General features: G+C 37.0%; 1 protein-coding gene across 2 annotated transcripts in view; it reads left to right on the forward strand.

Moving 5' to 3' along the window:
* SMYD3 (SET and MYND domain containing 3) overlaps positions 1 to 16,677 on the forward strand; it is a 409,715-nt gene that overhangs the window by 318,835 nt on the left and 74,203 nt on the right. For both annotated transcript variants that reach the window (XM_058836536.1, XM_058836537.1), the window contains 2 exons: positions 12,684 to 12,751; positions 15,173 to 15,275. In XM_058836536.1, the coding sequence (XP_058692519.1) occupies positions 12,684 to 12,751; positions 15,173 to 15,275 (171 nt within the window). The remainder of the gene's footprint in view (positions 1 to 12,683; positions 12,752 to 15,172; positions 15,276 to 16,677) is intronic.

Raw genomic sequence — 16,677 nt, forward strand, 5'->3', positions numbered from 1 at the left:
CTTTATTAATCCAGCCATTTCATAGCGTTTGTTACTTTTTCTTCTCCTGCCTGTTATTTTCTTTGTTTTTAAAAATCATGGACATGTAACACAAGGTTTGGACATGTAGTTTGGAGAAACAGATTTAGAAGTCTAAATTTCATCCTAAGCAATAATGTATTGGGTTTCAATATCTTACACAATCTGAACCACCATTAGATGATCCATCAAGTAGTAATAGCTCAAGAGATACTTCGATGTGATGCTATCACAATGAGCATAAAATGTCAAAAAGGTAATTACAGTGAAACTTAAGTACTTCATTCATGTCAGAGCTTTGCCAATGAAAAGGGGCACCTGTTTCTGCTTCACCGAGGAGGTGATATTACTGACTGTCCATCGAAAAACAGTTGGACTCTGGCTGGAAGGACTGGCTACAAAGGCTAGATTGAGATTCAAACTTTAAAAAAAACTTTTATTAGGATTAAAAGCAAAAAAACATTCTGCAAAACCCACAAAATACAAAATCAGACCAAAACCTGGGAAGTATTTAGCATTTGAAAGCTTGATATTTTAGACCCTTGATATAAGACCTAAAGGTTAAAATTTTACAATTTCACACAGCTGATTTATATTTTAGATGAATGGCCAAATGTAGCAAAGCATTTAAAATATTTTAAAACTACATTTTAACTGTAACTTAAACAGGAATCGATGGAACTAATTACTCTTTTCTGTTATAACATGTAAACAAGAGAATTATTTCCACACTGGTCGAAAAAGGAATGACTGTACTTCATTTGTTCTCATATGGCTCTCATAACAAAAACTAACAATGAAAACATACCTAATGTGATTTTGTAATTTTTGTTTTAAAATCTTACTGTATCATGAAAGATTCCTTAGATTGAAATGTTTTGGGTTTCAGAATTACTTTGTAGTTTTACCTCGTTCTATTCATGTAAGTATAACAAAGGTAAAACTTTCATATGCAGCCAAATCAGATGAGAGATGAGTCACAAATGAATCGAAAATGTATTCTTAGATAATCATAACCAATTACTCAATTTTGAAGATCTTGATTTGTGACAGAAGTATTTTGACATGTAGGTTTTTTGGCCTGATGTTTGTGTAAAAAACAGTACGAACATAAGGAGGGGAGTCAGTATCATAAACTGTAGGAGAAATACAACAGTAGATCTGAATAACCTTGTGCCTTGTGGTTCATATTTCTGATCCAGTTTTGCACTTTCTTTAGTTCTGTGATGATCACAAGAGAGCTTTGTGGTGTAAATTTAGAGTTTTCATTTGGAGGTGGGGCAAGGAATTTGCTAGGACCCACGAGTGGTGTTGTGACCAAAAATGATTATGTTCTTTGCTCTCACCCTGCATTTTGTCAAGTGTAATAGAAATGCCAGCTGCTCCTCGTTGCTTGCTAAAATCACTGTTTTCTTGTTTTGGGTACATGTAAAGATCAGGTGTGCACAAAAGGGAGAACAAAGCTCAAATAGGGAGTATAAAAACTGTAGATAAGGATTTTCTGAGAGTGAATCTGCATATCAGAAAAAAATAGCATGAAACACTAGGAGAGTGCTGTGATTCAAAGGAGTATTTTGCAAATATTTTGTTAGTTTTGTAAATCCATCTGAGCCATCCCAGCCATCTCTCTTTCCCTTGGAATGTATAACACAAGACCACTGTCATTTTCTCAGTGAATGCAGTATATGTTGGGACTTTGAAATACAGAGGTCGTGTTCTTAGTTTCTGATATCCTGAATCTAGGTTATGAAAACTATTGACTTAACTTAAAAAAATTGTAACATAAAAAAATTGAATGAAAGCATCAGCTTTCCAAGGTACTCACTGGTAATTGCTTGCCTGGTCTTGCATATCTAAATAAGATGATACAACTTTTCCTGTAAAGAAACTTTGATACTTGTGCATAGGCAGAAGTGTCACTTTCCCATGGAAAAATGTATTGTTATGGCAGTAAGTTGCACTTTATAAATGGCAATATATCATTTGGGTCCTGGGAAAACACAAGCATTTTTGATAAATGCGAAGTTTCTGTGCCTTTCAAGGTATCTCAAGCTAAGGGGAAATAACTGAAAACAAAAAACCCAAACTTTTTATTTTAAAAAATGTTTTCTTAACTTTCAAGTTTCCCTCTTCAGGCTATCTAATGATATCACATTGACTGTCTTGGTTTAAAAAAAATTGGATTCTTATTTCGTTATTTAATGTTAACATAGAACATTTGTAATGAAGAGCTTATGTTATGAATTAAGCAAATCAAAGTTTGTAGACTTTTAAAGTCAGGGATGTTTTTTGTCTGAAATGTGGAATTAGATCACCCAATTTCAGTGTTCAAAGAAATTTTATTTCAAGTTATATTTATGAATCTTCTTCCTACCTGATTGCTGTTTTGTGTAACTCGTGTGGTGCCGCTGAAGTCACTGCCAATTAAAATAAGTGTAAATTGTGTGTTCTTACTCATGTTGCAAGCTTAAAAAAAAATCATGCTAAGTTTAGATAAAGATAAATGAACAGGGAGTAGATTATTTTGCTTCAACCTTATTTGTATAAAAGTATATCCTTTATCAATTAATAGTTGCTAAAAGCATGTTTCTGAGGAGTTGACAGATTTTGTTCCTGACTGTTAGATTTAGTTCATCTTGTAGAGGTGAGGAAAGCCCCGTTCATCACAGAAATGCTCTTAGGAGGGTTCTTTGCTGCTGAGTTTGTGGAAGGGCAAAGGTGAAGGAGCAGGGAGAAAATTCTTTTGCTAACACAAGTATTTCCTGTAGACAGCAATTACATACAGGTCTGTGAACTTCAGTTAGCTACCCACAAGCATTTGAACTGTGAGCTCAATGTAGTGTTTGTATAACCTTCCTTTATTTCCAAGAAATCTGGTAGAGGCTTTTTAAAATTAAATACTTTTTTTTCCCCATTACAAGTGAAAGATCAAATAATACAATTATTTGACCATTTTCTCAGCAATTTACAGTCTGTATACCCTAAGAGAGTTCATTAAGTAGGAAGAATACAAAGGAGTTCAGCTTTTTCATGACTTTTTCTGCAAGCTATGATTCTAGCTGTGCTACTTCATATCTAGCTGTTTTACAGTGCTTTTGTCAACTTATTGCTAGATATTCCTTGACTCGGAGTTCTCTGTTTGAGCTTAATTTGGAGTAAATTGTTACATTTTCTCTGTGGCTTTTACTCAGATGGAGGTGATGCTTAACGCTGCCTCTAAGTATTGCGTGTCTTTTTCCTAAATAGTAGTAGTGTCTAGTAACAATGCAGGAAATCTGTATAATGGCTATGTCTAATCTGGTACAATAAAGAAAAATACTGTTTCTAAGGAAAATGTATTCTATTCAGTTGTAGGTAGAAAATATGCCAGGAATTTTCTGTTTCATTGAAGTAATTGCCTTCTGCTAAGGAATCTTGATGGATGGAGTGGTATTTCTGGTTATTGGTTTATGGAGTACAGACATCGTGGTTTCTGAAAGCCTTGTTCCCATGTAACCATCCAATATATGTACATGGTTCCTTCTCTTGGCATAAAGAGTTGTTTTCTACTAATGCCTTCAAAAGCAAAATGGAATCCAGGCAAAATTCAAAAGGGGTTTCCTGTAACTTGGTACCAACAGTCATTTCTGATTGGAGCAGGTTGTAGCATCCAGAGCCTTTCAAGCAAAATCCCATGACTTGGCCTGAGAAATGCAGATCTGCAGTGTTCTGATTTAGATCCTAGATGCCACATGCACGCTGTGGTCTGAAGGAGACCAGGACCACAGAGCAGGATTGGTGTTTTTTAGATTTACCTCATGTCAAATATAGCATAAAATGCTAGCAAATGGTCTTTGGTATTGTTAAATGTCATTGACTAGCTATGGTTTGTCGCCTAATAGGATTGCCCAAGATTGTTGGACTAGAACTGGGGGAATGAGAAAATGAGCAGCATCTGCACAAAAGCTGTATCTCACTGTAACTGGACATGTCCAGTGTTACAAAATGCCAAAAACTGAATTATGTCAACTGTTTCCTGATCATAGCATCATTTGAAAAAAAGGCCCTAAATAGAGAGATATAAAAGAAATGCTAGCTGGAAATCCTTGGGGAGTTGATCAGAAATATTAAGAATGCACACATTCTGTAGAAATCCAGTAACTCTTTGAATAGTGAGTGCTTGAGTTACACAGGCCTTACATTTACTGCTTTAGCTTTAATTTGTTCTGTGCATCACAACACATCTTTAAATTAAAATTTATACTTACACTGAGTTCATCTTATGTATTCTGGCTTATCATATCCTGCTGTTTTCTGATATTTACCCTTCTGTGCCAGTGCACAAGTGCAGAGCACAATTTTCCCTTTCAGTCAGGAAGAGGTCTTAATCTGTGGTCTGGATTAAACAATCTCTTCAGTGCCTTCAAAAGGCCTCTCATTAAAGCAATCAGCTAGGGATTTCAGTGTTTCAGAATTGAATACAGATTGAGATTTTTGTTTCACAGTTTTATTTTTTCCTGTTAAACTTCTAATTGCCTCCTGGACTTGATATGCTGGATGAATACCAGGTGGTCCTCCACTCCTTTTCACTGTCCCTGGGTAGATCTAGCTTGCCTCAGACACCTCACCTGCTATGGCACAGTAGCACCAGTCATTGTATCTGACAGCACTGTTCCTACACTGCCTGTGGAAGGAAGATCTGAGAGTGAGAAAAAATGGATTCTGCAGCCATATGCTAACAAAGTGTTCAAAAAAATTCAAAGGAGAATAGTTTATTTAGGATATTCAACACTGGCATTTTACAAACAGCTCATATATTTGTTAAGTCATGCTTTTATACATAATTTAAATTACCTGCTCTCAGAATATGTTTGACTGCCAGCTATCTAGAAGAACATAGTGTGTCATTCTTATTGTCTTACTGATTTCCTTATGTCTCTAATTGGAAGAAAGGAGGTTATATCACCTCCTTTCAGCAAAGGTGATGAATTTACAAATGGGTATGTCTGATGCACTGATTTATAGAACTAGTAATGTCACCCAGTTTGAATTATAGGAATAGGTTGGAAAATAAACAAATCTAAGTAACTTAAAACCTTTATTTTTTTTCTTTATTGATATGATAAAAACAGTAATATTTATTCCTTTTGACAAAACTATGTCAAAAGAAAAACAGTAGTAGTTTATCTATGGAGAAAAAGCATAAGAAAAATGAAGGGGAGGGGAGGGGTGGGGAGGGGAGGGGAGGGGAGGGGAGGGGAGGGGAGGGGAGGGGAGGGGAGGGGAGGGGAGGGGAGGAGAGGAGAGGAGAGGAGAGGAGAGGGGAGGAGAGGGGAGGAGAGGGGAGGGGAGGGGAGGGGAGGAGAGGAGAGGAGAGGAGAGGAGAGGAGAGGAGAGGAGAGGAGAGGAGAGGAGAGGAGAGGAGAGGAGAGGAGAGGAGAGGAGAGGAGAGGAGAGGAGAGGAGAGGAGAGGAGAGGAGAGGAGAGGAGAGGAGAGGAGAGGAGAGGAGAGGAGAGGAGAGGAGAGGAGAGGAGAGGAGAGGAGAGGAGAGGAGAGGAGAGGAGAGGAGAGGAGAGGAGAGGAGAGGAGAGGAGAGGAGAGGAGAGGAGAGGAGAGGAGAGGAGAGGAGAGGAGAGGAGAGGAGAGGAGGCAAAAGATTCCACTTTGCCCAATAGGCCAAATCCTAAGACTTATGGTTGATGAACTTTGAGAAGTAAATATACTTTAAGGTCTAGCTTAGCAAGCACCTCCAAAAGGAATAACAAGTATATTGCCTCTGTGATAAAAAGTCATCAAACACTGAAATACTTAGGTTAGAATTTCTCTCTAAAGCTGCCTAGCAGTTTGGTATGAGGAGATCATCTGGGTAATGGAAAGAAGTGGCACATAGTACTTTATTCCACCCATATCATTATTTGCAGTTATGTAAGAGTAATTCATTAATGTTTTGCTTTTGAATATATAATTTTCATACAAGCATCCATAGCTGAAAATCACCCTGACAATTCATATTGTCTTGGTTTTGGTTTTTTTTTTGGTTTTTTTTTTTTAACATTTAAACATCTGTCTGTAACAAAATAGGCAAGACAAACACAAAGTCAGTTAATGACTCCTGGATGCCCATGAGATTGGATCTCATTCATAAACAAGCAGTGTGTTTTCAATAAGTGGGCATGCAGTGGCTGTTGAAATCAAGTTAATAACTCTGCCCCATTTCACAGGAGTGGAGTTACCAGTAGGGAAATGAGAATGAGGAGAAGGATGTCATGCTCTTACTCCACTCCAATTAATAATGCCAAATGCTGCAAGCATACTGTAATATGATCCATTAGTGTGACTTTGCAGCTCCCACTCTCCAGTTCTGCTCCAGAAATAGATGCATTTAATTTCTGTTCCAAAAAGCAGGAATAATAACATTTACAGAGCTGGGTAAAAGGTAAAATTTGACCAAGGGGACCGTGAGACTTGATGACTGTTGTCGGAGGAAAACTTGTGAAAAGGCTAAGACAGGTTACACAAAACTTTTAATGGGAGTCCTACAAACATTCAAGATATTTTGTTTTACAGTAAGAGTGAAATAATTTTGCATGTTTCAAGCTTTACCTTTTCAAGTCCAAGTTCATAACTGCATGTTGCATGTGCATTTAAAAAAAAAAGTTTCTCATAGCAAACATAACATTTGTCCTAGTAATGATGGCTTTGAAATTCTTAGTAATCAAATATATTTAGCTGCATAGCTAAATATTTTTATTTGAAAGATTGGAGAAGTATGTGTGGGATTAAGGAGAGAGGAGGTAATTTGCCATGACCTATTTTCATTCCATTCCAATCAAAATTGCACCGCTTAGCTGAGTGCTGTAAAGGGATGCATGAAGCACACTTGCACTAAATTATCTGTTAATGTCAGGCCAAATTTCTGGTCTCCTGTCTTGTAGGTGGTGACAGCCTGTCTGCAAGGGATACCTGTGTTCTGCACACTCATCAGGAAATTTCATGTGCTAAGATAGCAAAAAAGGCCTTAAATATTTTTAGTTGATGTGAAGAAAGATGTCCAAAGGCTTAAGATGAAGAACTAAGAAAGCAATCAGAAATGCATATCTTTGTTGTAACCAGCTCTGAATTAATGGTAGTCTTTAATTCAGCCAAAATGTTGATGCTTTGGCACAAGAGATTAGTAGGAAGTCTTTGAAATAAAATTAAATACTTGTGAATTCAGTCAAGGTGTGAAACAAATTCTTCGGATTTCATGGTTTTGCAGCATACTTTGGCTTCTGAGAAAATGCCATAAAGAGTTAAATACCTGTGCCCTTTACTTAGTCTGAAAATCTAAATAAGAAAACTTTCCTAAGTTCTTCAAATATGTTTTGATTTCTGTCTGGAAGCATTTGAACAATACTCTTGGGCCCATGGTGTGATTCTTGGGGATTGTCCTGTGCAGGGCCAGGAGCTGGAGTCAATGATCCTTGTGGGTTACTTCCAGCTCAGCTTATTCTGTGATTCAGTCAAAACACTAAAGAAGCTTCTTTTTTCTGCTTCACCTACTTCCTCTTTCTGATAGCTCTTTCATCTCATTTTGTTTCTGTGGCTCCTATGGAAGCCAGTAAGTGTGTTCTAAGTTGATGCAATGTAGAATTGCATTCTAAATTCCTGATATAGTAAAAACAGGTAAGCATGTATATATAAGGCACAAAGGTCTAGTTTTCAAACGTGTCTCGTTACAGGGATCCTTTCAGTGCAGTGTTCAGGTAAAAGATGCCTTCCCACCATGGACAGAACTGAGATTTCAGAGCTCTGTCTGAGTAGAAAGTCTGGATGTCCTGGGCTGTGGGCACAAGCAGTTGAGTGAAGCACACTCAAATGAGGGGCTTGACAGGTCTGTCACTGCTGTGGCATACTGTGCATTACAGTTTAGCACTGTTGCTCTAGTGCTCTGTGTGCCAAATGAAGTCATTAGCAGATTTGAGATCTGTCAGCCATCTGTGCGTGTTATCTGTTCATCCTCAAATGAGAAAGAGCTGTCAGTGCAGAACTGTAGTGGGATATGGTGGTTCTAGGCCTCTGGGGTATGCCTTGGTCATTTGAGGTAATGTGCCCCTCACATAGCATTTACTGCTCACCCCTTCCTCCTGGAAAAATGTGTGAGTCTCTTGAGAAGCCAATTAACATGAGAACTCATTGCAGTATTTTTTGTTAAATAGTTGGCCATGACAAGTGATACCCAGGCAGCTTTGGTGCAAATGAGAAACTTAATAATCCATGAAAGGGCTTTTTTAAATAGATATTTTTAATTTACGTTACATTGGGTTCATAAATTAGGGGGGAAAGAGGTTTGTTACGGCTTTCTTCCTGGTGGTGGATTAGAGTACACCAGCTGTAACACACCATTTACAGAGATGGCTGGAATCATTGCAGACCAGAGCTGAAAATTATATTGACCCTATCAGTGCAATATACCCTTTGGAAGTCCTTGTGAGGGTCTCTTACATGTGTTATAAGAGCTGCCTCACTGTGTTGCAGTAACAGGAACACATGGAGACAAAATGATTGATTATTAGCCCTGGTGTTTGTAATTTGATCAGTGCAGCAAGTGTTGGCCAATAATGATTTGTTTTCTTTCCCTTACACCCTTATTGATGTGTTTCATTGTCTGAGTGTCTGAAATTTCAAATCTGGAATGTCCTGCTATCAAGTCTAACTCCGCTTTATTTAACCCAAAGGCAAATCCTCCGTATAAAGCTGTAGGAATGAGGTCTGAACTGAGAGCAAATTCAACTCATTATGTTGCAAAACTGAAGCCTCCATACTCTGTCAAGTGCAAGCACTGAAATAAATCATGACTGTCCACTAGACTGTGAGTCTGACACTGAGTGAGATTGCTCAGACAGTAGCTTTGGACATCTTGAGAACAGTGACCTCTTTATAGGGTAAATTTACAGAGTTTTCATTAGTCATTCAGAGAGAAAATCAAATTTAACAGGTTGCAATAATTTTTGTTTGGTGATAAGGTATGCCTGAGAGTATTGGCCAATCAATAAAGTTGGTTTACCTATTGTGTGTTTAGCAGTCTAAGAGAGATTATGTCTTCTACTTGTGCTACCTTATTAGGTTCAGGGTACTTCTCTAATATATGTGCAGCCTCAAAAGAATAAATCTTTTTATTTAATTCAGTCAGTTTGTATAATATTGTTGGTTGTTTCAAATACCAGCTCCTTCTAAACAAACTTGCAGGATTTATTGCCATGGAGCCAACTCAAACACTCTGAAGAGATTCTATAAACTGTCAGTTTATAGACTAGAGCTCAGTGGCCTAACAGGTTATGATGATAAACCTTGACAGTTCTAGAATATTTCAAAGTTTTGCATTTTGAAAGCTTGAAAAGTTTGTGACTCCCCCTGAGAATTTCCCCTTGGTTCTCATGCTGGGAGATGTGTTTTTTCAGAAATTTTAGAAATAGCAAAAGGGATTTGTCTTTCCACTTTGAAGTTCTGAAATATGTGGCAATTTTCTTTATTTGTGAGTGCTTGCTTCTGCTTCTAGATGTAGATATGCTCTCTTAGTGCTTTGTAGCTGGATAGAGAAGAATTTTTAAAGGATTCAGAAGGAACAAGCACAAATTAAATTACTGAGATAAATGATTCTGTAGGAGTTAAGATGACAAGGGGCATACATTTGTATGGAAGAACGCCATTATTGAAACACTCTGTGGAAGACAACCATGAAACTTGAAAGAAATGCTGTGATACATGAGAAAATGTTTGGTTTGCCTTGGTTTTTTGTGTTTGGGTTTTTTTCCCCCTAGAAAAGGAGTTAGTTAACTTCCAGTCCCAGTAGGCTTTGATCTGTAAATGATTGCCTCAGGAACAAGCAACATGCTCATGCTCTCCTGCAGAAATATTGCAGATTTAGTTGTTATTTGAGCTACATCTGTGAATTTTGGGGAGCTAGGAAAACTGATTTTTCTTTGGGTGTTCTCTTAAAAAAAAAAGCCATCTTCATTTTGTTCCTTGGGAGTTGTGGTCTACAACACCAACGCTTGTTTTGAAATCTCATAACTCCCCTTCATAAAACAGATCTTTAACTCAGACTTAAAAGATCCTAAAAGTTTATGTAAATAGAAATGTAGAGGTGATTTGGTAGATTTTTAGAAACTTTGTAACAAATCTAAGAGAACAAAAACCAAACCATATAGTGACAGAGTATGAATACTTCATATTTTATATCATTGTAGGCTGCTAACTGGCTGTGAAGGATTGTCATTACATCGAATTTCTCACACTGTAAATGGTGAGATCTTCCTCTTTCTCCACTTGCCGAGCACAGAAAGCAGCCATGACTAAGGTTACTATCTGTGGTACACATTATATGTGTATCACTGTTGGTTTCTTCCGTTCCTGAATTTAAAAGGGGGGAAGGATTGTCTTCTTGGAGGTTAAACAAGCCTCAGAGCACCTGACACCTCCTATATCTCTGGCAGGATTGTGCACTGAATCATTACTCAGAATTCATGGGATCAGTTAGGCTTCTGCCTAACTTGTGTATTAAATACCTTTTTAGATTTGGCCCTGCATACCTTGGATACCCAGTAATACATTTGAAACTATAAATAATTGGAAACTAGATGGCATTTCACTACCTCACTGGATATTGAGATGCACCCATATACTGTAAAAATATCTAAGAGAGGTTAAAAAGTGCCTCATAGTGAACTACTATTAAAAATAGCTCTTCATGTCTGAATCACAGCATATTCATTCATTTCAAATTTTTCTTTGCTTGTATCCTGGTATAAAAAACTGATGCATATTTCAAAAAGGAAGAAGTAGAACGATTGTGACTTCTGTGTGTAAAACTTTTCACATAATGTAATACATAACTTTAATAGAAAATGATGAAAGTCTCTGTAGCTCTACTGTGTCAAAATCCAATATTATTAATATAAATATGTTATGGTAATAATAAGAGATTTGCAAGAAAGAGGAATTCATTTGTTTGTAATAGATGCTTGACCTCTGCTACTTTATGATCTCTTAGAGAGAGCTAAGGCTCACAAAAGCTGGCTTTCTTTCTATTTTACCTGGAAGGCATTAGTTTTTCAATAAATACCAAAATCAAGTCAGTATTTTTAGAACCAGGATAATTGCCACATGAAATGGACTAATCTTTGCTCAGAAGTTGTCTGACACTTTATACCCAATGTCAGCAGGAAAGAAATAATTAAGACATATGATTTTGGTAATTGATAGGGAATATTTGAATGGGTTACATAAATAATAGACTAATCAAAGTATTGTTTAACGGTTTACGAAAACACATGCCCTACTGCATGTCCATTTATTTAAATTAATGTTGCTGTCAGAATTTATGAGAAATTTTGAAAGAGGATTTCATTTTCACCTTATGGTTAATGCTCTCATAAATAATAATTTGTCAATTTATAGGATAAGTTATACTATTAAATTGTTCAGCATACCTCTTTAAAACATAGGCGTGCATTTATTGTTCTGGACAATTACTCTGTGGATAAAACTGCAACTTTCAAATATCATTTCCATGTCTGCCAAATCCTACTTTTAACTTGTTTTCTGTTCTAATGAGAATTAATGATATTAATAATCTAAGGCTATGCAGAAGAGACCTGGAACTTTTCTTGTATATGCAGTATCATGCAATATTTTTTCTAAAGAAGGTATTAATACATCATTGATAAGTGACCCAACATATCTAAAAAATAAATGTAAAAAAACCCCCAAACCAGCTCTTCCCCAAAAATCAAATACTTAAAACATACATTCACAATTGAGTTCTGGTTGTTTTTGGGGTTTTTTTTTCATTTAAGCACATGAAAGTTGTACTTGTTAATCATTTATTAAGTACTGTTATACCTTGAACACCAAAAAATCTCAGTCTGATAGTTTGGGGTAGGACTAAATCTGTTTACAGGAATCTTCCATTCTTCCCCATCTTTTCTAAAACAACTTTAATTTTGCATGATTGTATGCAGGAAGAATACATTTATAATCTGAATATTTGTAATTAAAAAGAATATTGTATTTCTCTTGGATGGCAATTTGAACATGCTTTGTTGTCAGACCTTCTACATGCAAACCATGTAAACCATATCTTTCACATGCAATGTGAAAGATACATTATTGCACAGTCTTTGATTTATTTGTTTTTGTATCCACAAGATATTATTTGTTTCTTGTTGCCACAAATGAGGCTGCTATTTACTTCAAAACAGCCCCATATATATTATTTGGGTTCCACTGCTACTCATTAAAAGTTGCCGTGGCAGCCTGGCATCAGCAGTCCCCACATGGAAACAGTCACTCTTTCTATCAGTAGTCACTATCAGTTGTTGGGTTGTTTCTGGGCTGAGCTTCTCAGGCTCTGTGTAGGGTGGCTTTTTTTTCTTCTCTGGACAGGAAAGTAGGGCCCCTGCATGTGTTTAACCCCATGTTTTTTCAGGATACTAATATTTCTGCTTTTAATTGACAGCAGTTTTACAGGAGAGTGTGACCCATATGTGATGACTCTAAAATGAAAGAGCACCAGTGTTGGGCTTGAATGTTTCCCATCTAATTATCATTTGCCCCTTCGTTTTATTTTAGAAGGTTTTTTTCACTTGAGTATGGGGTTTCCAAATGATTCTGGTAATCCTGGACTTTTCCTTTGTTTTTACAGGTGACCTGTAACTGTTTCACCATCAGTAATGGAGAGATGCAGGATGTTGGTGTTGGCCTGTATCCCAGGTACTGTGGACACTGTTTCATTCACAGGCAAAATGTCTGCCAGTTTTCTCTCCTTTTTTCCAAGGTAGCTGTAAGGACCATCAAAGCAGCAGGTAACATGTCTAGATGAGAAACTGGGAAATGGAAATAAATTAAAGGAGAGTAAAAAAATATGATCTAGTTGAAAACATTCTTAGTAGTCCTGATTACAGCATTTAAAAAGTTTAGATAGTATACATCTTTCTATTTTATTTTTATGGAGGTGGTCTTCTCTAAGAATAAATGTTGATGTCAAGAATATGCAACTGGGACTAGTTAAGGGAAACCTGTTCAGTGATGCTTTAGAATATAGATATTTTGCAGCTGAGAACCTTCAGAATTAGTAATTTTCTGAACAAAAAAGATGGATATATTTATACATTAATTACCATAACAAAGAAACCAGTAAGGTGAAAAGATAAGAGATGGATGTTAACATTGGATTTCTTATTATTGTTTCTTATTCGTATTAGGTAAGAAGTATGTACCTATGAAGGTTTTGTCTTCATAGAATTATTAACCTGTAATCACAGACATGGAAAATTAGTATGTAGTTTAAAAGTATGCTTTACTATCTTATTTTTTGTTAATACATGGTTGGATTATGTTTGTCAGTACCTCAGTGGGCTTGTCACTGTTGTTTCTTCTCTTTCTTATGTCATAAGATTTGAGTGAGGACACTTAATATCTTGAGGTCTGCCTTGTAGTAAAGATGAGGAAAAGGTGCTTAGGAGGACATGGGAATCAGTGTCATGAAGAGTGCAAAACAGTAATTTGATTTTATAATGGAATGAAAACAATACTTGAGAAAAATGAAATATTATTTTGGAGCATCATTATTAGGGAAACATTTTCTTTTGGTTGAAAAAAAGCCCTTAAGTATCCATCTGTGTTCAATGATAATGCACTGCCAAGGGATGCAAGAGATTCTTTTCCAGGTCACTTCAGAGCAGTTTGCATTTTGTTGCAGCAAAAAAGCTGGGAAAATTAAGAACTTTTAATCTTTGATTTGTAAGTCTTGGGCAAATGTCCTTCCAGATGAATTCATGTGCTTCCAGAGGAAATTGTCATCAAACTCACTAGTGCCTCCTTGAGACGAGATTTAATTAAAAGTTCTGTATTAAGCCTTATTAAGAGGTTGTATATTGCTGTATGGCTTGACAACTTCAGCATCACAATATATTTAAAAATAGGTAAAATCCTGTGGTCTTGCTGCGCGTCACATTGCAAGCAGCTTTGAGAGTGTGCCCAGTGATCTCACAATAAGTGTAATGGATATTCTCCCAGTGAGTTCTTGAGGAGATTAACCACAGATATTTTATTAGGCCAGAAGGGATACCAAAAGAGTCAGGCCCCTGTTGTTACCTCCTTTAAGAGTCAAAAAACTAAATAAACATGGTTTGGTGCAGGGCTGTGAATCTCAGCAACATCCTCTATTTTACCAGCAGCAATTGGGATTTTGAGTTGCTGAATCAGACAAGGACAAGGACAGAATATAAAGGCAGCCAGGAGCTGCATGAGCCAAAAATTCTTCTTCCAGGCTGATAATGCTAGAATTATTCTTTCAATGGATCATTCCCACAGGGAAAGGAAAGAATCATCAACCCCATTTCTTCTACGGCAGAAATGTTTTCCTGGCAAGGTCAGTTGTTTCTCAGCTAAGGAAACTCGTGATTCCAAAGTATATAGCAGATGTTGTTAGCAGCCTCCTTCAAGAGAGAGGGAAGGGTATGTTGGTGCTGTGTTGTGTCTCTTGAGGGTGCCAGCAGCTCCCTAGTGAGCTGTGCTGCCCCAGCTGTCACATGCCACAAGAACGGAGACTGGGCCAAAATATGCATAAAACAGAGGCAATGGCCACGTTTCTTCTTTCAACTCCATACACTGACTTCTTTGGCTTTGGGACATAGTATACTCCATTTTCTCCTGATATGAAATACAGGTTGATTGTTGGCCCCTTTGAGCTGTGCTTGCAATGACAGTCAGGTAATTGATTAGGTTAGTGCCCTGAAACTGAGCAGGAGCAGCAGAAATATAACTGAGTCCCTCCTGCTCTGAACTGTCCAGGTTACCTTGTTCCCCACTTGCCATGTCCCCAGAATCAGGACTCTCAGAGAGGCACTGGGTGGGCATTGCCTTCCTCCTGCCCTGAATACACAAAAGGCAGAAACACATGAAGAGATCCTGACTCCTATTACCAATGAATATAAATCTTCTAAGCGTTAATTTCCCTCCCCTAACCAAGAGCAGCTGATTTAACAGGGAATTTATTTGTTTCGTGACTTAATTGCTTGATACTTCAGATATAATCATGTTAGCTACTTTCAAATTATTAAAGGGAAATGGCTGTGGAGACTCCTCTGTTAAGTTTTTTTCCTTTCTTTCCCCCTCTACCACCCCTCACAGCATGTCTTTACTGAACCACAGCTGTGACCCAAACTGCGTGATCGTTTTTGAAGGATACCAGCTTTTACTTCACTCTGTCCGAGAGATCCAGATTGGTGAAGAGGTAATTAACTTGTCCTCCCTTCCATCACAGACACCTGCAAAAATGACATCTCCCTAAATAAATTCCAGACTGCTGGGCCACCAGCTTAATATTTTGATGATATATTGATGCCACTTTCTAGCACATAGCTATCAGGGGAAAAATGATAAATAGAATCATCTCTTCACACTGCCTGAGCCCCATAATCATTACTTCTCATAAATCACTAGCAGTCTTGATAAATTCCTGTTCCTCCTTTCCTCCTCTAGGCACTTCATTTTGTTTGTATTTGAGTGTCTTTACCCTGACGGGAACACTTACAATATTTCTGAGTGGAATGCAGTGTTCCCTAAGTCATTGCAACAATTACATTTGTCAGGCAGCAATCATGCTTATGTAGTAAACCTTTCATTGACAGTGAGAGCAGCAAAACAAGGTTTGTGTTGTCCATTTCACTAGGAAAGACTTCAAAATATCCTTTTCAAGAGATTTCTGATTTTATCTAAGGTATTCAATGCTTTATTTTTACAACAGCACTTGTATTAATTTGAAAATAAGTATTTGTGGCTAGAAATCAAAATAAATGTGTTTTTCAGCAACGCAGTACTGAATTTGCTTAGTAAGACCTGAAAAGAAATGGAAGCATATATGTAACTTCAGATGCACCAATGACCTACACAGTCCTAGCTGTTGGTCATTTCAAAATCATAACCTAATGTAAATATAGTTCACACCTGTTCTTAAAACTCTGGGAATGTGAAGACCATACATATTTTGATTTAGACACAGTATTGTTTTACTTCCCTATAAAGTTTCTTGTTTTTTAATGTATTCTTTCTCAAATATAATAGGGCATCAAAGTAAGTAAATGGTAAGAAATTTTTTTGGGCTATCAAATTAAGTAAGTGGTAGAATATTTTTTTCAGCAAAACATTATTAAGAACCAGCAGAAATGTTTTTCCATACTTACCTTTTTGCCAAGAGAAATCTTTCAGGATGCAATATATGTTTGTGGAGCTATTAATTGTAGACATCTTTCAGTCCAGTATTCTTGTTTAAGTGTTAATCATACACACCTTCCTTCTATTTTATCCATAATCCATAACTTTCCTATTGGCTTCCCAGTTCACTAAGGTGGGTTGCTTATCTAAAAATATTGTAGAGTTTAATGTCTTATCAGGAAGAAAAAGGGCCTTAGGCTTAAGAGACAAAGTAAAGCTACAAAGTCAGTGTTAGGTTAGATCTGTTGTGGGAAGAGGAAGGGAACTGAAATTTTTGTGAAGGTATGTACAAGTCAGCAGCTCAATATTACTGTCAATACCTATTTACTTTTCCTTATAGACAGCTTCTACCAACTTTTGTGTTCTGCGTGATGACTTTGGTGCAACTTTCCACACTGCCTTACTGCTTCCCTGCAGCAGGG

The sequence above is a fragment of the Poecile atricapillus genome, chromosome 3, assembly GCF_030490865.1.
Source record: "Poecile atricapillus isolate bPoeAtr1 chromosome 3, bPoeAtr1.hap1, whole genome shotgun sequence".
Classification (NCBI taxonomy): domain Eukaryota; kingdom Metazoa; phylum Chordata; class Aves; order Passeriformes; family Paridae; genus Poecile; species Poecile atricapillus.